The sequence below is a fragment of the Biomphalaria glabrata genome, chromosome 13 (genome assembly GCF_947242115.1).
Source record: "Biomphalaria glabrata chromosome 13, xgBioGlab47.1, whole genome shotgun sequence".
Lineage (NCBI taxonomy): Eukaryota > Metazoa > Mollusca > Gastropoda > Planorbidae > Biomphalaria > Biomphalaria glabrata.
This window is the reverse complement of record NC_074723.1, coordinates 12844909-12867329: the sequence shown is the minus strand read 5'-3', so window position 1 is coordinate 12867329 and position 22421 is coordinate 12844909. Positions and strand designations below refer to the sequence as shown.

General features: G+C 34.2%; 1 protein-coding gene across 1 annotated transcript; it reads right to left on the bottom strand.

Moving 5' to 3' along the window:
• Positions 1–121: 121 nt before the first annotated feature.
• On the bottom strand, positions 122–22288 carry LOC106068182 (ski oncogene-like). Its single transcript, XM_013227489.2, has 7 exons — positions 21219–22288; positions 16443–16651; positions 15751–15840; positions 7853–8082; positions 6897–7102; positions 6450–6545; positions 122–5877 (listed from the first exon to the last, which is right to left on the bottom strand). The coding sequence occupies exons 1-7, from the start codon at positions 22155–22157 to the stop codon at positions 5623–5625; spliced, it is 2025 nt and encodes a 674-aa protein (XP_013082943.2). The 5' UTR covers positions 22158–22288; the 3' UTR covers positions 122–5622.
• Positions 22289–22421: the final 133 nt, after the last annotated feature.

Sequence of the window (22421 nt, the reverse complement as noted above, 5' to 3'; positions counted from 1 at the left end):
CAAATCAAAATGTACATATCAAAATGTACATAAAAGATTTACTTGGTAATATAGAAAAAACTTATTACTTGAGATGTTTCAGCACACTAAAATACTCAAATATAAAAGCAAGATTCCATCAGTCTATGCATAATGAAATATTTATTTAACAAAGAGCCAACAACAGAATAATGAAACAAATCAAACACATTGTTTTTGCTCACCAAAAAAAATAATAATAACCTAGGTAAAAAAAATGCATCATTGAAAAAATATGTGTGGGAATCAGGTATTAAAACACTGGCTAAATTCTTGTCTCAGTTATGTAGTAAATAGACTTCACCATGTGACAAAAAGAGGGGGAAAAAAACTAAAAATGTAAATATCATTAAAAGAAACTGTACAACTTGTGCTTATTTCAATGATACACATGGTTCAAGCCACAATGTGGGTGTTCACAACAGAACAAAATGTTCACAAACTAGAGAAAGCATTGTTATACAGTGTCTCCTATACATCACCAGGAGGGGGAGCCACACCAACTAGTGGCTTCTGTTCTACTTGCACTTCCAGATATAGGTCAGGCCAGTCAACTTCTGGCCAGTGTAGTATGTCATATCACATGGTGAAATGTATTGTGGGGGTGGCCTACAGCATATCACAGATTTCATCATTAAAAAAAAAAAAAACTTTTGTCATGTGATTCAACACAAGGCTGTCATGGCACACACACACACACACAAATCCCATCCTATCCACTATAAGGGGAGACCAAACTCAGCATGGATACCATGCTAATTAGCATTTTCTAATGATTTAAATGCAACAAAATACAATTTCTTAATTCTAAAAGAGGGACTTGAATAGAACCAGACACCTAACTAAAAAATAAAGACAAACTTGAAAAATATTTGTTTGAAACAGTACATTGCTACTCAACTCAATATCAATTGAAACACACACAAAAAAACAAGCCAAGAGAGACTTCAAAACTGACAGACACTAAGGTACAACACTTAAAGGTAGAATCAACTGGATCAGACTGACCATAAGAAAATAGAAACATTCAATAGGAGTCACGTAGCAAAACAACTGGACAGATATACATATCTAATAAACTACATCCTTTAAACAAAAGAAAACAAACTTTCCTATGCATATCCCAAGGGTTTGTGTCTTACATAGTTAATTCTACTATGTGATTTTACTGTTTCAGAAAGGTAAAGTTTTGAAACAGTCTGGGATTCAATCATTAGAATGTGGACCAACATGGCACTATCCACAAAGCAACAAATATGTCTTGACTTTACAATACTAGCAGCCTGTATAGTCACCTATGTACAAGGCATGTCACATCATTCAGTTAAGACAGCCCTGTGGATCCCCCTTTTCTTAAAATGTAATACTCCTGTAAAAAAACAACACAAATTTACCTTTCCACAACCAAGAGACACATACAAATCCACCGGCTGCTATGGCACTAAATGAAAATGTTTGCTGCAATCAATATGGAGGAGATTTAAAACAAGCCACAAAAATTATTTTTTTTACCAAATATATACAAATAATTAGACAGCTCTATCCTTCAACAACCTTTACAGGATAGACTTAAGACATCCATACACACACACTAGATATATAGAGCTAGAACTAGATCAATAAGAAACGACTGATACACTATATGACAAGATTTGTGTTGGTTTTGTTCTGTTGTCATTGTCTACACATTGAAAAACAAGGCAGTTTATTCAAATCATTTCAGTGACCAACCTCTTACACACACAAACATTTTCCGTTCCAAATAGAATCCATGAAACAACTTTGATCAAGTAGGGCATTTCAACTTATCCTAACTCCAAGTGTACCTATAACAAGTGGAGGGGGGAAGACAGGTACTCAAAAAAAAAAAAAGAAATCCTCCAAGGTAACACTAGTTAAAGCTAATGTCATGAAATGTGGGAGTGACAAGAAACTGGCAAGTAGCACAATACACTAGTTGAAATACATAGACTAACTATCGTGTCAACTCAAACAAACTGTATGTATAAAATATACAAGTCCAAAACAGCTGACCAGACATCACCATGTATTGCACACAAACATTTCATTGACTTTCAAACACACATTAGACAGTTTGAGCCACATACTCCACATGCCCTATAACTCCAACTTGCATCTCTTTCTGTCCACACTGCCAAGTTATCAACCAGCAATTACATGACAGATTAGTTGGTTTTTTTTTTTCAAGATATTTGTGTTATAAATACACAACAATGAATGAGTCAAACAAACAACAACAAAAAAAAAGAAAGTTTAAATCTTGGAAGATTTTGATGGTTTATACAGGATGAATGAATGCCATTTTTTGGTTGAGTATATACCATACTGGCCAATAGAGTTCTATCTCCTACTGTGTGTCCAACACAACACATGGAGCAGAAGGGCAGCAAAGTCTCCAGCATGCAGTACCTATACAACATTCTACAAATACACTAAGCAGCACTAACTCTTACACTTGGCTAGAAATGTTTAGAATATACCTACCTATATATATATATATATAAATATATTTCAAAGGTGAATGCTGCCATGCATCAAATAAAAAAACTTAACACAGGAGTGGTGGTTATGTGGTGGTAGTGATGACTGACACTCCTATCACATAGACTTGGACTACTTAGCACAACTATAGATTGATTCTAACCCACCATCAAAATACTGGAAAAGTGATAGACATATGAAGCGGTGACACTATAAGGTTTAAGTAGTTCTTTATTTACAAACTATACAAGAAAGAATGGGTAAGGAGGGGTGAGGCCAGTTACATTCCAATGTACAGAAATGTGAAAGTAACCTAGGACTTAATGTATATCCCAATGATTAGGACACATTAGAAGAAGCGCACATACAATGCAAGTGTAAACAAGACAACTATCAATGTTAGGATTGACATGCTGCTTTAAATGGTGATTATTATCAAACAAGTATTAACAGACAGCACACAAATAGAAACAAAAAATTTCATTCCTTTACTACACAAAGTAGTTACAAAGCATTGCCACCCAAGAAAGTGTCTAATATTATTGGCTCAATTATTTGTCAGATTCTTTGTAAGCGTCAATAGTTTGTTGTTCACTGGACAATGTGCACTCCTCCCAAGAATTCAATCGCCACAAACAATATTGCCTAAAAGCAAAAGTAAACTGCAGGAGCAAAGTCAATGTATTCCTGGCTCTACTTAGATAAGTGTTCTATCCAAACTAATACAACTTACAGGTATTATGCAATCAATAAATAGTAGTTAGTCCAATCTATTCAAGAAACTCTGCTGAAGCACACCTTGAACACTATGAACACTTGCCCTTTAGCTAAAACAAGACCCCTTGATCTAAGCAAAATAGAGACAAAAAGTGTGTATAGTATTATTATTATTATATATAGAAAGAATCTTGTCTCTGCCCACAGGAAATGTAAGCAAAAGTGACAGACTCTCCTTGTGTGAGGTATATGTGGTCATCAGTGGCCCTATTAACAAATGCCAACTAGTACAGCAGCAACAAGAGATAAAAAAAAAAAAAAAAAACAAGTACAACAGTAGACAGGAACAAAACTAGGAATAGAAAACTAGGATCCTGCCTTCAATCAGAGTCACTCTCTACATACAATTTATTTCCAATTAAAGAAAACCCAATATTGTCCATTTTCAAGTATAAAAAAGCTTCAACTCTTTAATTGCAAGCCTGAAAGTCTCAAACCCAAATCCAAAGAACAGGCTGATGGTCACCTAAAGCACTTGCCTCTGTAAAGACTGCTTTTATTTTTTTGATCATTCAGCATAAAATACTTATCTTGTATAACCTGACAGTCAATGTTTTCTACCAACTGCACAAGCCCTATGATCAGTAGGAACCGAATTAGAAACATGTCTTTCTATATTAGTTTAAAACAATACATTTCTTTTGTAGAACCTGAATGAACAATAAATGAACCATTTAGTCTGCCCAGAACAAAACATAGAACATGCCATTTGCTTTCATTTGTATGATACAAACTCAATGAAATAGAAACACTTTAAAGATGGTGAGTATTGAAGCTCTACACAAAGTATTTGATAGTCTATGCAAATTAAATGCAACCATACACAAATCTTAGACTAAAAGTAAAATGCTTAAAATAAATATTAAAAAAAAAAAAAAAAGTAAAAATTCAAATAAAACAATGATTTTTTAAATGAACATATCAGAAACTAACCTATATACATGAAATTTGAAACATTGTTTAGATAAAGTCAACAATTCATTTTTTTTTTTGTTCTCAATAATTTGAGGAAATCCACTTCATGATTTTTTAAAAATATTACATTTACCTTTCAGCTGTACAGCTGTTAGGTCACAAATTATATAAAAAAAATATTTAAAAAATCCATTTATTCCTTTTTTGGGCTACCAGATTGAAACTAAAACAAATGTTGAGTTTTTTTCTTCTTAAAGATAAATAACTTTGTGCCATATTGTAAAATGTGTATTGAAATTCCCTTCTCTTCCAAAAAGAAAAAGGTATTTTTGAGATAAAAGAATTATTTGACTCTGCTGATGATTTCCCATGTGTAGCTCCAAGCCAAAATGGAAGTAAATAACATGGATCCATGATGTGCAAACAAATATAAAATAGTCATTGCAGCAAGTTGAATGACTTGCATTAGTCTAATTACAGGGTAAACTCTTTTATTTGTCTCTCAATTTTCAGGACTTCATTTCATTTCAGATAAAAAAAAAACACAAACACACATTTAAAAGAAAGTAACAAGTAAAAAAAAAAATCACAATATTTAATGACTAGATGTAAACACCCCCTTCTAGCTCAGTTCAGACTTTCCTTACTTTGAGACAGACATGAGAACTGAACTTTCAAGTGGAGACTTAATACAAGGGTTATGGCAGCATAATATAATGACATGTGGGAGGGCCATTCACAGTGAATACAAAACTTAAGATATTTTTTTACTGTAACTGAATTTTGTTCTAAACATTAGGGGAGACCACAGAGCACTCTGCCTTTGATGAGACAAAAAATCACAAATTTGTCAACACAAATGTACTCTGTGTATATTAAGAGAGATATTTATATAAAATATTTACAAAATACAATGTGCTAACGTCACCACAACAGTTAAGATATTATATTCTCTGTACAACAACCAGATACAAAATATTCTTTTGTCAAAGGAATAAAACAAAAAATCTATTCAAAAACCCACAGCCATCTTTATAAAGTCAGTAACATTTGAATCAATGTTTCTTTGTAATTTTTTTTTATATTTTTTTTAAAACTAATAATTGTTTAATATAGTCTTGTTTTTGAACAGAGATCAATCAACAAATGACTTGGATAAAAAAGAATCACAAATGACACTTGGCATCTCTAGACATCTCTGAGTGCTCAATTAATTTATACAAACAGAAAATATCAATGCAGGTTTTAATGTACAGCTTAAATGAAGCATCCATGACAGACACTTGCTTCAGAAGACACAGAGTTGTGGTTCTTATCAGAGGATTAACTCTCCTTTCCATCCTCAGCTGCAGAACAGATATAGGATATTTTTAAATGAACCACGCAAGATGTGAGAGACAGTTTGGGTTATCAATCCACGGTTATGTCATGCTCCTTCTTAACCACAACATCTGCTGCCAGGTGCTTGCTCTGGGGCTCCAGTGAGGCAGCTGAGTCCAAAGCTTTCCTCAGACGAGATAAACCTTTGTCCAAATTGGCCCCAGCGTACCTGCTGCCTTTGGTTGACTCAGACATGACCAGCTGCTGGAGTGTACTGATCTCACTGCAAGCTTCATGGTACAGTGCCTCCAGGTTTCTGTATCGCATTTCAGTTTCTTGCTCTTTCTGAAACATGTTATAGACAGCATTAGATGGCTCAGTCATTTAGTTTCATTATTTCTGTTGTGTCTACTGTTAATACAATATTAATGATACTAAACAAAAAGAGAGTGGGGAGGGGTAAGAGAACGGACAGACGTGAATCAGGTTGTTTGAAAATATTATTTTATACAAGATGAAACTCTCTTTATCACACATTTATTATTTTAAATGTAAATCATGATAAATGTGTGAACTTTTTACCAGATGTTTTGGACTTAGTGGCTACCAAGCAAGAGAAAAATAGCTGGAAGCTTGAGACAGATACAGTTGCATGATATTTTAAGTCAATAGATTTGGTATATTGAAAGAGCACAAAGAACGGGTCATCTCATGAAAAGCTTGCTGGACAATGTGAAAGAATGAACTAGCCTCTTTCTTAATATTCTGCTACGGACAGTTGACCAGAAAGAGTGAAAGGATTGGGTTTCGTGAAATATCACAGCATCCCATGATGACAAAGGGACAGATGAGATGATGAGGACCACAAAAATATTAAACTAGAAAAGTTTTGTATTAAATGTTTGTAACTGCTTTACCTTGTTACTGAGTTTTATCACATATTCTTTGTCTGCAAATAGTTTACGGATCTCGTTTTCTAGCTCTGCATTTTGCCTTCTAGCGGAGTCTAATTCCTATAAGTAAACAAAAGATTTTGTAAAATGTTAGTGATTTTTCATAAAAATGTTAGTGAGCCATTTATACTCCATTCCATAAGTAAATATTTTAACAACATTGATAAGAAAATAAAGTTTTGATCAAGACCTACATTCAAGTAGCAGGTGAAGGTGAAGCTAATGGCTAATAACATTATAATGTGAATGGTATATTGATTGACCAATACTAAATTTAAACTTTGTAATACAAGAGCTGAGAAGACTAAATGATATTCTACTATCACTTTAAGCAGGATTTAAGCATGAGACTAAGTTTGTCAGCCAAGTACTTTACCACTAGGCCACAAAACAAGAAATAAAAAAAATTACCCTTTTGAGAAAAGTATAGGCCCTAAACAAACACTGAATTGACTCTTCTGTCTTTGCTCTCAACTTGGAGAACTCTTGCAGGTATCTTGCGTGGGCCTCTGGTGTTGGTTCCACTTTACCATTAAGTGCTGAACGTACCAAATCCATCTCCCTCTCCAAGGTGCTTTCAAAAACTGGTATTTCTGACATGGATACATCTTTAGAGCCTGTACAAAAATAGTTATTAACTTACATTTCTTGCTAAACTGGAAGGGTCTAGAAGTAATTAGTTGTATAAAATAACCAGGGAAACCAATTGGCACAATGCAAGTCTTTAATGAACAAAGTGAATGACTTTCTTTTCTGTATATATATATATATATATATATATATATATATATATATATATATATATATATATATATATATATATATATATATATATATATATATATATATATATATATACACATATATTTTTCAATTGAGTACTGTACCATAGAATGGATATACATATAATATGTAATATTTGTTATAACATTTTTTCATTTGCATATAATAATTTTTATTAAATGAAAATCTTTCTAGATTTATAACTATTACTTGACTTATGACAAAACAATTCTATATGCTAATTTTATTTTTCACTTTAACTGTATTCCATATTTCAATTCTAACAAGTGCTTCTCCTTTCCTAGTGCCATTAGAGCATGGAACAGGTTGCCTGAATCAGTAAGGAAAACCAAAAGCTCAGCACAGTTAAGTCTCTAATAAGATGCATGACTAGATGTACACAAGGGTAAGGACAGATTATCTTCTTTTTTGAAGGAATCTGTGTAATTATTAAGATAAGAACTAAACATGTTTCTTAAAAACAGATTCTCATTACTTCACATTTAGTTTCATGTAGCTTTCAACATTATTAATGAAACGCCACAATCTCTAACACCAACAAAAAAACAAAACTTGACAATTACTTTCAGTGGGTGAGGCCATGTTTGAGTCGTCGGTATCTGTAGGCACATCATACTCCACCCAATTCTGACCTTCAAAATTACTGTGAGGGAGCACAGGCTTGACGTCCTGGTGACAAGGTGTAGGCTTGACGTCTGTGTGCTTATCATCCCTTTCATTTTCTTCATCTACAGACAACTTCTGACCAGAAGATGGGGCTAAAGAGACATTAGGAGTAAAATGCCTCTCGTACCTGTGAATACAGAAGTGAAATAGAAGATATAATTTATAATGCAAACATTCATTTTGTGTAAATAGGATATAAAATAAACGAATACATTTTAGTGAGTGAATAATGAAATCATTTATTAGTTTATCACAGTAATATGATAAAGTACCCCTTGTGATCTGTAAAGGCCATCTGTTTCAATGGGACATGATGAGGCTTACATTTAATGTATAGAATGCCTTTAAGATATGTCTGGAAATGTTTAGATGTGTTCACTTGACATTGTATTTGTCAAATCAAGTTCTAGATACTTGTGTGTTTTCTGTGTTTCCAACTCAAGATGATGTAAAGCTCATCTGCACAACACCAAACGTACTTTACTTCCCTCAACTCATTTCAAGTAGCTATTAAAGCTGAGTGCTCTCTGGGGTGTCCTAAAAAGTCCAAAATTCTAAATCCTTATTGAGACTTCTCAGTTTGGAGGCCAAGTACTTTTAACACTCAGCCACCGCAGCACCATGTGTTTTGTGTTTGTTGATAAATGTTGGACCTGAGTGTGTAGCTTTCAATCTGCCTTGCTCTAATGGGAACTTCACACACAGAAATCCATTGTATGTGGGAAGGGGGAGAGAGAACTGTTGCTCACAACTTGATCTTTGAATGAGAACTTTGTATACTTTTAAACAAAAAATCTTACAATTTAAACTTTTATATTGAACTATACTTTAAAACACTGCAGATGCCAAGTTACTGCTTTTTTTCCCCCTATATTTTTTTCTTGCTATTTTAAGTCAATGTTATTTACTTTGCCACAGACCCCAATCTCCCACTTCTTCTCTCTGCTCATACACAATAATCCAGCACTTCAATTCCATTCACCTTTCACCAAAAACTGAAAATGTTAAGAGGGAGCAGATCCATGCAGGCACACACACACACTGGCTTAAGGGCAAAACTAGTATGCCAAACAGCAGTAAAGTGCTGGTGACCTAGATAACCTTGAAATGCAGTTGCTACATAAACCTACAACAACGTGCCAAAAAGGCATGTATGCAATAACTGTGTAAGAAGGAGTCTAGCTGCTTTACAACAGTTTAAACACAACACACATGTTACCCCTAGGTCAATGAGATAGAGCTAGTCCTTTGATACTCTTAATACTATATGAAATACAAGTGTATACAGACTGTGAATCTCATCCTCATTGTCCATTCATTTAGTTTATACATTTTGTTTTCTTTTTGCTATGATCATGATTGCCATTTAGAATAGCCCCCCCCCAACCCATACACACACACACACATATATAAACAGACACATAAATGGGAAATGTCTATACATGTAATAAACAGACACATAAATGGGAAATGTCTATACATGTAATAAACAGACACATAAATGGGAAATGTCTATACATGTAATAAACAGACATATAAATGGGAAATGTCTATACATGTAATAAACAGACATATAAATGGGAAATGTCTATACATGTAATAAACAGACATATAAATGGAAAATGTCTATACATTTAATAAACAGACATAAATGGGAAATGTCTATACATGTAATAAACAGACACATAAATGGGAAATGTCTATACATGTAATAAACAGACATAAATGGGAAATGTCTATACATGTAATAAACAGACATATAAATGGAAAATGTCTACATTTAATAAACAGACATAAATGGGAAATGTCTATACATGTAATAAACAGACACATAAATGGGAAATGTCTATACATGTAATAAACAGACATAAATGGGAAATGTCTATACATGTAATAAACAGACATATAAATGGGAAATGTCTATACATTTAATAAACAGATGAAACAATGACACAACTGAACAAAATATCCCTTCATAAAAGTTCATAGAACTAAATAAGAAATTAATTCCATTCAATTGGCTGAACTCAATGTGGTCTTGGATGCATGAACATAGGCAATAGATAATGTAGTGTTTGTTTTTTCTCCCACAGCCACTAGATCTAGATACCCGACTCATTTTAATTCTGTATAATGCAAGACCCACCCCATCCTTGTTTCGGTAAGTTCAAGGTAAATTGCAATCGGGTCAAGGTTTGATGACAATGCAACAAAAATGCCCACCCTTACCCTGCAGCAGCGAGCAAAGAAACGGTCAAAGCCTGTGATGATACCCCCCCCCCCCCCAACTGTTCTGATACACCGTTACTGGTACTAATGTTCTATCAGAAGTTGTTCATGTGATCATGGCTGTTCTTCCTTTAACACTTACACCTAGTTAAGGCAACTTAACCTGACAGATAGCAGAGTTCAGCGTACCCGTTTATCGCTTGGTATAGCGTAATCTACAGTAGCTGGATAGATCTAAAAACAGCTGTAACAGCGGTGCGGGAAGAGGAGGGGAGAGGCTTATGTAAGAACACGGCAGAAAAGTGTGCATGTGTATTCGTCAGACTGCCACCGGAAATGATGGCTCATGTTACTCCCCCGGCTTGTTAAAACCATTACAGAGTCTTTCACGTCGACGTGCGTTACTCCCCCTCTCTCTCCCTATCTTATCCTTTGCCCCCAGGTCCGTGAATGCTTTCTTTACAGTGAATTCTATTTAAACACACACACGCACAAATTGCGTGTGCTTATGTTTGTAAGGGGGAAAAAAAGGGGGGGGGGGATTATAGCGAAATCAAAAGACAAAGTAGCCTATTTAGGTCAGTGTGTAATTCAAGCTGAAAAATGCATGTGTTGGACAAAATGGCATGCAGCTAGATCTAGGCAAGAATCATAAAATTAGATCTAGTTACGAAGGAATTAAACAGCTCGATAAGGTGAAGTGCTACAGCCAGACAAACCGGAATAGTAAAGCTGGAGAAACTGATATTCTACCGCTACAGGGAACTGAAAGGGGTTTTGTTGGGGTAAATATTTTCTTTTCTTGGTGATTCTCTTGCCTGAACTAAGCTAATGTATTGATTTTGTGTGGACCTTGTTGCTGTCAGTATGACAGACAAGATATGCTGCCGCCAGTTACGCAAAAAAAAAAAAAAGGGGGGGGGGGCTCAGTGAAGTGTTCGGGTAAAGGGGGTGTGTGGGGATCAACCCAGAAATAGTTTCTTCACCCAGGTGGCATATTGTAGACCAAGTCGAAGCAGTGACACACGCGAGGGAAACATAAAAGCCCTTTACATTTTTGTCAGCGTTGGTCTTGCAACATACATGGTCGACTATTTCGGGTTATCCGAATCCATCGCATGAATTCTAATAATTGCTTCAATGTATGAGGCTCTGTTTACAAGCATAAGCAAGCAGAACACACAAAAAAGGCAAGCATAAACAAAAGTCCTAGAGTAATGTTTGATCCCATCGAGCAGGTGCTGGACATCAATAAGAAAGCAAGCTAGGACAATTCAACGACAACACTATTTTATACAACTAGAGATCCGTCTTGTGACAACTAAGCACACAAAACAAACAAAATCTAAATGATGAGCTCAACGTTTTTGAAGCACACAGCTACGATTCAGTCAGTTCTATCATACAAGAGTTCCAGCAATAGAGTGAATGTTTGTCAAATGTTTGACATGGTTAGGGTATCCTTTTAAAAGTGTATTGTGTGTAGGAAGCATTGGCACAAGGGGCACAAACTGTATTCAAAGTGGCTATTCACTATAGAAAGAAAACAAAAATATGAGTGTTATGGAAACTTGAATATAATGGTGATGAACATAGCCCCAGAATGTGTTTTCACTGTCAACAGAAAGAAAACAGCAACATGGACAACTGACATTTTCTCTTAATGGCCTGATGGAGAAAGACAATAGGGAAAAAAATCATTCCTATTCTATTCTCAGAAAGAATACTGACATTATGTCGAAACCCCATTCAGATAAGAAAAGGCAAACTTGTAACCACCACAATGAATATGTGTATCTGCTCATGGTGTGTCTGTACAACACAGGAAACAGCTAACCTTTGGTGATGCAACAGACGGAAACTTAGCATTAGAATACATTAACCGATGACACGGTTTGAGCAGAACACAAGTAATATAAATGCTAGTTGCTAAAACAGTGTGCTTAACACGCTTTTAACGCACACACACAATTCAATAAATCGAAAAAGAAGAAAAAAAGTGAGAGAGAGAGGGATTTCACAACATAAAAATGGCCAGCTATTAAAAGTCTACGTATGATTACATAAAATATATATCAGGCAACTCATTTGTTCTGTCAAATCTGAAGAGTGAAGACAATAGATTCCATATTGTTTGATGTTTTGTAACTTGTACACGTGTGTGAAATGTGTATTAGCATATCAACACACTGATTAGGATGTTGTGCCATATAATCAATGTGTATCGAAATAAACTGTTGAAGCAATTAGGCTGAAGGGTTAGTGTAAACCACACAATGAGAAACTAGCCAGATTTCTTCCCCCAATAACATACCAATGCCAACATGACTTACTGTTTATTGGTTAGAAATCACTATTTGATCTTATTTTATAAATAACAGACTTGAAAAGAAGATAATTACATTCAACACGTATCCATGCGTCCATCTAGTCATGCAATCAGTGACTAAAATTAGGCTTAGGTTTTCCTGGCTGACCCATACAGCCTATTCCATGCTCTAATCATACTAATGTCACTAGGGAAGAAGGAGCACTAGTAAGCATATGGAATAAGAAATGTGCCATTGTGTCATACTTTGAGTATTTTATTAGGTTTTGTATTTGTAATTTATGATTTAGTCTTTTATCTAAAAAAAAAAAATAGTTACTTAAATATGCATCAAAGTTTGTTAACGACATTCCCAGGTTTATATCTACCAAAAACTATGGCGATATAGTCAAGAGTGTATTTTAAACTAAAAAGTACCAGAAAGTCCCAACGTTTAGAGTATCTGGTTTCTTTCAAGGAATAGGAAGAGAATGTCAACAGTAAGCTTTGATTCCATTAGAAGAGAGGATAGAGATGATCTAAGAAATACGTTCTGATCGGCTTGGAAAGAGAGCATATTTTGTTAGTGAGCTTTCAGTGTATCTTTGTTTACGTAAGCCTCTATGGCCAGTTCTTTCCAAACCTTCAAAACGGAATATTATTTTGATGAACTAAAGCCTCCAACCTGATCGCCTTCCCTACGTACTATATACATTACAAGCTAGGCCTGGCTCTTGAATATAGTTGGACCTGATCTATTTTTAGAGTCACTGAACCATGCCTAAAAGGCAAGCCAGAGGCCCATCACCCGGTACCACGAAGTTGTGTTGATGTGATATCCACACTTTTACATATTGTAAAGAAGCAAGGACAGAAGGTGACCAAAACAAATACAACGGGTGGGGAGAGCGAAAACGACAAACTAGGTCAAAGAACAGCGGCGACCCCCCACACCCCACGATCAATCACATAGATGTGTACATACACACACAGGACAAGCTTGCTGCGGTGGGCCTAATCTGCTTTCATTGTCTGTAGCCACGTGATCAACATGTCAAAGTGACAAGGGGTGCATTCGGCTCTTCTTTTGGGTTTGTCCCATGGTAGGAACAGATGTAGATAACAGGACTCCAGCGTTGAAGCTTTGATCTAATTGTGCCTAGAATAAACCTAGCGCACCGAAACTTTTGATAGTAACTTATATTAATTGGCCAACAAATGATTTATAGTTTTCACTTGTCAATAATATAGAGGGAGGAAAGATGACTTCGTTGAGGAACTCGGATCTCCATGTTGTTTCCCAGTAAACTCATACATAGTTTGACTGAAACTGCTCCAATTATGACCTCAAGCATCAATGGCCAACATATTCCCATATGACAGTACAAGGTCCAATACATGTATTTGTATGTATTTCTTTTCCCCCTCAGCCAAGAGGTCGAAAACAAAACTGGATTCAATCTAATCTTGTGAAATAGGCAATTAAAAGTAATTTAAAAAAAAATAATAGAAAAACAAAACTACAACTAAATAATATCATTTGATTATGTCCATTACACACACACAAAAAAAAAAGGTTTTTAACAATGTAATGTAAAATTAATAAAACTGTGTCCTCCTCCACCTATTTCTCCAGTAACAGTACCATATCTCCCACCTAGTGAGTTCTTACGTCATTCATTAAAAACACGAGTAATTCGCAATATGGAGTTAAGTACCTTACATGCCTTATACAAATGTGTTTATTAAACACATCTAATAAAAAAAAAAATTTCAAAGCAATATCACTTGAAACTCTAGCCATAAAACAAAGTTCATAGGGATGAGAAGAAGACACAATGTATCACTTACTAAGTTTAAGTTTAAGCACACAAGTCTTTTGGACAAACACAAATATGGAAAACCAAAATCAGAAACTTGGGGAAATAAAAACATGAAAATTATCACCACATCCTTTGCAAAATAGGCCAATGACGTCCAAACTGGCACAGAAATCACACTAAAAGAGCGTTTAAGCCACAAGTGCTGCGGTTCTCAACCTTTTAAGCTCGGCGACCGTTTTTTTACAATCCCCCACTCTGCTGCGACCCCCACCCACACAGCAATAGAAGAATAGAGAAAAACAATCCATATTTTCAATGGTCTTAGGCGACCCCTGGCAAATCGTCAATCGACCCCCAAGGGGGTCGCGACCCACAGGTTGAGAACCCCTGCACTAGTGTGTATGCATCCTATCTAGCTGCCTACAACTTATCTACATTGAACAATTCAACAGAAATGGGGACGGGGAAGACAAACTCAAGATCTTCATCCCCCTGAAAGACACAGACACAATATTACCACAAGTTTATCAAACAATCCAAAGTGTGACAAGCTTGTCAAGATTTTATTTCTAGAATGAGAAAAAGACAATGTGTGTTCCTATTTTTTTTCATTTTCCTCTATTGCTTTCATGTTGTGTCAGTTATTTTAATGGTGTTATTAGGTTACTTTAAATGGTGTTCCTGTTTTTTTTCCATACACATTATAACAAAATCTTTTTAATGCAGGCCCAGTATTGTTTTTTGTTCATGCCTAAGATATATACAATATAGGAAAGTGTCCAATTGCAGGGACTATGAGCTAGGAATGTAGTTCATCTCTGAGCTCAATGGAAGTGAAAGAAAGCAGGCAGAGCAGAGGGAGCACTGAAGACCCAGTCTCTTATAAGCATTAAATAAAGGAAATCACACATTTTACATTTAAAAAAAAAAAGGGTGGAGTTTTATTTAATTCTAACTGGAGACTGTTTCTGATAGTAAAGAAACAAGTACACCTCTGCTTGTATGTCCTTGCCTACCCCCCCCCCCCCCCCAAAAAAAAAAAAACTCTTACATCCTCTGACTCAACCAAAAAAAGAACAATGGTCACAAGAACATATTGAATGGGAAATGGACTTGACATTTAGGTCACTAAAACTACAAGATAAAATAACAAATATATAACAAATAGTTGTGACGGGAAAACTAATGTTACACAAGTTTAATGTGTTAAGCAAACAAACAAAACAAAAAAAATCACAATATGAACAATCATTCCACCACTGACTGACAATCACAAATAGTTTCTTTGTTTTTTCGTTGACAAGACAGCCAGACCTAAATATGTGATCAAAACTTTAAATGTGTCAAACTAAATGATGTTCATTCCGCTGGTGATAACTTCTTATTTTAAAGGATTTAGTTTTGAGACTAGAATAATATAAAAGGACCTACTGACCTTTCACTTTCAGAATATGGCACAACTCTCTCTGGGTTTAGTAAAACTGGGGGCCCAGTGTGGAGATAGGATGGTAGTATAGCAGCCAACCTGGAAATAAAAACAAAGAATGCATTGTAACTGAACATTCACAATTGGTTGCATTAACTAATACATTCTGCATCATTTTGTTCCATGTAGCTGTACCTTTTATTAATTTGATGTACAAGACTAACTAGGGGAGGGGGGAGGGGGGAGGATTAGGGTTAATACATGTATATGAAAACCAAAACAAAAATTAAAACAAAATATCCCACCAGGGATTCTGGAATGTGTGCTAGTGTGTAGTACAATATGTAAATAAAGCAATAAAGTGAAAAAGGGGGGGGGGGGGGAGTGTGATGATGGCTTGTAACATATATAATAGTGATTCTTCATTATAGTTTGAAAGAAAATTTAGAGGTTTGTTTTTTTTTAATTCAAGGTTACATGTAAAAATATAATAATATGGACTGCATAGTGCTTTAAAACTACCTACAGATAAAAAAAAACAAAAACAGCTCAGACCAAGAATGACAGAATTTTTTGATTACAAAATTAGCAAAACTATTAGTCTTGAGCTTTGTAGATTATGGATGGGTCTCATTAATAAATTAAAAAGCCAAAGAATTCAAAATCTAACAATTAAATATTAGAAGAGATAGTCTACTCACTGTTCTCTCATAATAGCAGGTGGTGGGCCTAACTTTCCTTCTTTGATTGCAGAAAGAAGAGATGGCGGCCATTGGTGGAAAGCTGAGAGCTGTCTCAGGCTCACAGTATCCCATGCTTGAGTGGGTGATGGAGCAAGGCTGTCATTCTCCCCATCAGATTCTGCTGTTCTAATTCTTTTACTGTCATTTCTAATCAGTCTTTCAGGACTCTATTTAAGTATATATATATATATATATATATATATATATATATATATATATATATATATATATATATATATATATATATATATATATATATATATATATTTATGCATGTATGTAGCTATCTCTAGTAAATAAATATATTATTCTGATTTAGACTATTGATCAGAAATTTGATAAATAAATAAAGGGTATTAGATTTTATTTCAAATCCAGAGAGCTTAGTATTATAGGGCAATTAACTGAATTTCAATGTTCTAACTAAACTGGGTCAAGTCATTCATATTTTGTAGCAAATAATCTGCAGAGTTTTTTATTATTATTATTTTTTTTATTACTTACAACATATATGAGAATGAAAAAGTAGTGTATACCAGTCTTTTAATAAAGTGAGTTTAGGGAAAAAAACATTTTTAGATCTAGGTTTCACTAAGATTTTAAATAGGATCAGAAAAAAAAATGAAATTAAGATCAGAAAAAAAAAAAGAAATATCATAATTTTTTTAGAGCATTATAAGAAATAAAAGAATGACATTCTAGATCAGGGGTTCTCAACCTGTGGGTCGCGACCCCTTTGGGGGTCGATTGACGATTTACCAGGGGTCGCCTAAGACCATCAAAATGTGGAATGTTATTGTCTACTCTTCTATTGCTGTATGTGTGAGGGTGGTTGGGGTCGCGGCAGAGTGGGGAATTGTAAAAAGGGGTAGCCGAGCTTAAAAGGTTGAAAACCGCTGTTCTAGATCTCTAATGTGTCACTTTCATTATAGCAGCTTTTTACAAACAGACAACCAGTTCTTTTTAAAACTAAAAAAAAACAGGTTTAAAAGGAATGAATTGTAATCTAAGATGTTAACATGAGGAACATTAATCAAGAAGGTATAAATCTATGAATAATATCAAACAATGGATTTTTTTGTTATATTCCTGGGGTTAAAAATAGCCTTTATATGTATATAATATATATATATATATACAGGGAATTTTTTGTGACGGTATGCACCGATACGGCGTAGCGGCACCTTTTTACAAAATTATTACTTTTCTTGTATTTTAACGTATATTATTAATTTTTAGTGGTTAAAAGTTAGGCAATCAACTACTGAGTACCAGCACCCCAATCAATGAGTACTGGAACTTTTTTTTTTTTTCAACAAAAAAAGAACTGTATATATATATTAGACATATATTACCCGCAGCCCGTGGGTTTTTTGTTTGCATATAACTGTCGATGAGTCACTGAGAGTGGTTTGTAAACAATGAAACGAAATAATAAATGTTATAAGTAAAGCGAATGCGTAAAAATGTAAAAATAGTATGAGTGAATGGTGCTATCAAAATAGCTAAAATACTTAAATCCATTTTTTCAAATAAAACATTTGCTTGTAGGCCTACAAAGGCCTATATTTAATTAAAATCAAATGAATAGACTTAATTTTGTATGCTCATGTGTAAAAGAATAAAGTAGATCTTGAGTTAGACATAGATCAAGAGTAATCTAGAGTTAAATATTGGCTTGGACAGAGTTCATTTTGCACGTGCATATGCGTGACCTTTTTAATTAGATGTACGCGAATGAATGAAACTATTAGAATATTTCTTAACACAACTTCGCAGCTTTAGGGTGAACGAATGCATGAAAAATGCTTTAGAAAAAACAATACATTTGAATGTTAATTTGATTAAAATATGAAATGAATAGACTATAATTAGTATGTTCAAATGTTAAAGTATAAAACTATCTTTGCGAAGAGAAGTTATAACATCTTAGAGTTGAAATAGAGTTTTAGATCTAGGAATATAAAGATGTGTAACATTACGGTATTGTCTAATGAAAGAATGCACATCAGGAATTCTACATTCGCAGATATAAGGAACGAATTTATGTAAAAAATGCTTATAAAACACAAATTTGAAGGTTAATTTTATTAAATAATGAAATCAATGGACTTTATTTTGTATTTTCATGTGTCAAATTAAAAAACTATCTGCGCAAAGTGTATTTCTTAAAATTAGATGTAGATATAGATCCATTCGATCTATTCTCATGTAAACATGGCCTAGATTGATGAAGTTATAATGCTTTCAGAGAGCTGGTCAACTTTTTTTTTTTTTTTTTTGAGGGCTTAAGTTTGTTTAAGGGCAAAAATACATACACTATGGTCTAAGTTGGTACCCAAGGAACATTTTTGCCAATTTTTATCAAGATCAGTCAAACGGTTTTGATTTCTATACGGGGACATACATACATACACCTTACTTTCTACTTTATATATTAGATAATATTCAAAGGCAGTGCTTCAAAGCACATGTCCATTTGGGGTTACCAGACATCTGTCAAAAGGAGAACATGTCCTTCATTTTGATGTTGTGGCTGGTGGTTCCACAACAAATCATTCATTGACATTTCATTCATGACTATTCGTTCACCCGACATATTGCACACAGACACCTGACTCACAGAAAACTTGTTCATGACAGTTGGTTCATGACTAATTGTTCACTGAATAGTAACATACTGTTAATAGTATATACTTGTCTCGTCTTTAATTTATTCACATTAAAAGTACATACAGGGTTTTGATATATTATAACTTTAGTTGCCATTATTTCAAAAAGAAAATTGTCGTTGAGCGATATGTTGGGTGAACGAAATGTCAGGTGAATGATTTGTCGTGTACCCATGGCAGGTTTTGGTATAAAATTGTGAGTATTCAGAAAGTTTTTTGTCTTCTTGTTGTAACAAACAAATGCACTCATACATAGATGTAAATTATGTTTTCTTACAACTTTATTTGTGAACAGGTGTTCAAAGCTGTTTTTTTTTTAATTTAACAGAGCTCCTTAAGATTTTTTTTTCTTTTACATTCCTGAGTACAATGCAAACATTGTAAGTGCATTTTTGCTGATTAACACACAATGGACAAAGAGAGACTCACTGACAAACTGTTTTTTGACTAAGGAGGGGTCTACAATCTAAAGAAGATGTCTTTCAAAGAGTTCCAAACATATTTTTTGTTTGCCTGAATGATAAAATACTGCAAAAAAGTTGCTTTGAGAAATGTGGTGGTTTTACAGGGCCTTTATTTACTGACATGTTTCCTAAAATATATTTCAAATATAGTTATTTAAGTTTATTTTGTCCTTTTTAAGGGTTTGTCCTTCTCTGCACCTGTAGGTGTTGTCTTATAAACTATTGTCCAATAAAGTTTAATAATGCAATAGAATAAAAGTGAACAAGGGTTCTGGGTTCTAATTTATTGTAAAAATTTCATAAATAGCTAAGCATTGCTGCTTATTTAAAACAATACAAGTCTATGGAGATTTTGTTAGGTGTCCCAAGCCTCAAGAATAGTTAAAAAAAAATAAAAAATATTCTCTCTATAGATCCAGCAAGTCTATGGATTCAAATTAAGGGATTTCATTTCGACATCCTAGAAAATACATTGCCTCAAATTTGATAAACATTGTAAAAGTCCATCACTGGATTAGTTTTTTATCTATTTATTTAAAATTATTTTCTAGTTTATTTTATTTTCGAAAAGAAAAGGTAGAAGTCAAAATTATTTTGCAAAAAGATTTTTTTTGTTTGTATATTTAGATCTACAGATCTATCTGATAATATGCACTGTTCATGACACTTTGGAGAGATGCCAAAGTTTGGTCAAATTTTTACAGTATTCATAAATCCTATTTTTAACAACATTTTTATAGTTTCATGAAATTAAAATCCATAGGCAAGGTTCCAAGAAATGTGATGTTGGAAGTCCTTAGGAGTTTGAGTTTGAGTGATGAAAAACAAAGTGAATCATCCTGTATATAATATACAAGTACATTATAAAAAGACCTTCCAATATTTGTGCCTGGTGTTACAAATATTAGTATCATTACATTTAATGCTTGTAGGTCTTCTTTAAAGTAATTAAAACAACTATCTGGTGTTTCATATGAACAAAAAAGGTCTTAAAAATCTCATTGTACAAAAATTAAGTTCTATGCCTATCCATTACTTATCCGTAGATTTCACTTTTCTGTTATCAATGAGTATTATTTTCATTTACTAAAATTGTATTTTTCTGGCCTTTCCAGTAGCAAATCTGTAACTAGTGCATAAACTAAACATGGGTCTGCTTTTTGCTCAATGGAGAGAACCACATAGATACATAGGTATGGACGCTAAACAAATAGTGTAAAAAAGTTTCAAACATAAATTCTTTTAGACAGCTTTTTTTTTCTTTCAAAGACCCATATTGATAATGGACCCTTTTGTGCCATATTTGCTATGTCACTGTAAAGATCTAGACATAATGTCTAGATCTTTACAGTGACATAGCAAATATGGTATAAATATATATATATAATAGACTAAAATTTAAAATGAAATTTAACAAATGAAATAAGCTTCTGGGATTTGAGCCAACAACAACTGATTTACCAATTAAACAGGACCTAAATGATAGATAACAGGCTTTTAGTCTATACCAAAATTGGAGTATTCATAGTCTTGCTGACTATGAATTGTATTAATTTTTATAGACATTGAGATTTTAAATATAAAATTAATTAGCCTACCTGACGTCTTTTCTGTTTGTGATTAGCATCAAATCTTGCTTTGATTCCTTCAATAGCATCTTGAAGTCTCCCATTATCATTGAGATTCTGATCTTTTGCTAACAATAAGTAAGATCTCCAATTTGAAGAATCAAATCCCCAATGGCATGTACGATTTTCTAGTGACTTGTGTGAATGGCACACAAATTTTGGGGGACTAAACATCCCGTAACAATCTTCACAGGAAATGCATTTAGAATCTGGTGAAACATAATGTTCCGGGCTTAAAATGCCTTTACATTTCCCAAAACATTCATGATATACTTTGAAGCTATTACGGGATGGTGGCTCTTTGCTTTGCTCAACGTTGCTGTGCAATAAAGCATTGCAGAGCCTTTCCGCATCAGTTTTGGTAATGAGACCACAACTGGGAGCATTCGAGGGTAATATGTTAATTACTTTTAACGTTTCAAGTTGAACCTGGTTACACCTTGAACAGAAAATGTGCAGCTCGTCGCACACAGCATTTATCTGCTGCAATGTGAAATCTCGAAGGACAGTATTTAAAATTTGGGGTAAACATAATCGTTTTTCCCCACCAACACTGAAACATGCGATAGTTTCGCCTTCCAACATCGTATCTGATCGTTCACTTTTGGTGGTATCCACCGGCGTAAACACAGGCATTTGCTGTATTGGAAAAGGAGGTGGGGCGAATATCGGATTGTCATATTCAATATTTTTTTCGTCCGATAGTTTTTTTGTATTTACTAAAGCCTTTTGATAATCCTCTAGATCTATTTCACTAGAAGTCATCTTAGATGGCTGGCCCAGAAGGCCTACGCCTACAGTTCGAAGCGGTAACCCGTTAGGACCGCTAAGGCTTCGGACAGCTGCAGTCTGAAAGGTTTGCACAACCCGCTTTACATCGGGGTTCACATGTGAATGATAGTCTTCCATGAATCCTTTTCATTTGGTAACAAATAGATATACCTAGATCTATTAAATATTAGATCTATTATCGTCTAAAGAGAATCACTATATAAATCCAAAATGCACAATGTTTGAACACTTACACGGTAACACTAGTAACAGTACAATCCATAATAACGAAGAGCGGCGTCAAGTGCCGCAACTCGACGAATGCAGAATTTGGACTGAATCGACAGTGAGTTTTAGAGGGGTGAGTTGGAGATAAGGAGAAGGGAATCGCGACTTGGCGAG

What these genes read in the sequence shown, in the direction of transcription:
- LOC106068182 (XM_013227489.2), bottom strand. Translation starts at nt 22,157, where the DNA reads ATGGAAGACTATCATTCACATGTGAACCCCGATGTAAAGCGGGTTGTG. An exon ending in CCTGCTATTATGAGAGAACA is followed by an intron (nt 15,841 to 16,442) that starts GTGAGTAGACTA and finishes TTTTATTTCCAG; the next exon opens with GTTGGCTGCTATACTACCAT. An exon ending in CCATATTCTGAAAGTGAAAG is followed by an intron (nt 8,083 to 15,750) that starts GTCAGTAGGTCC and finishes CTGTATTCACAG; the next exon opens with GTACGAGAGGCATTTTACTC.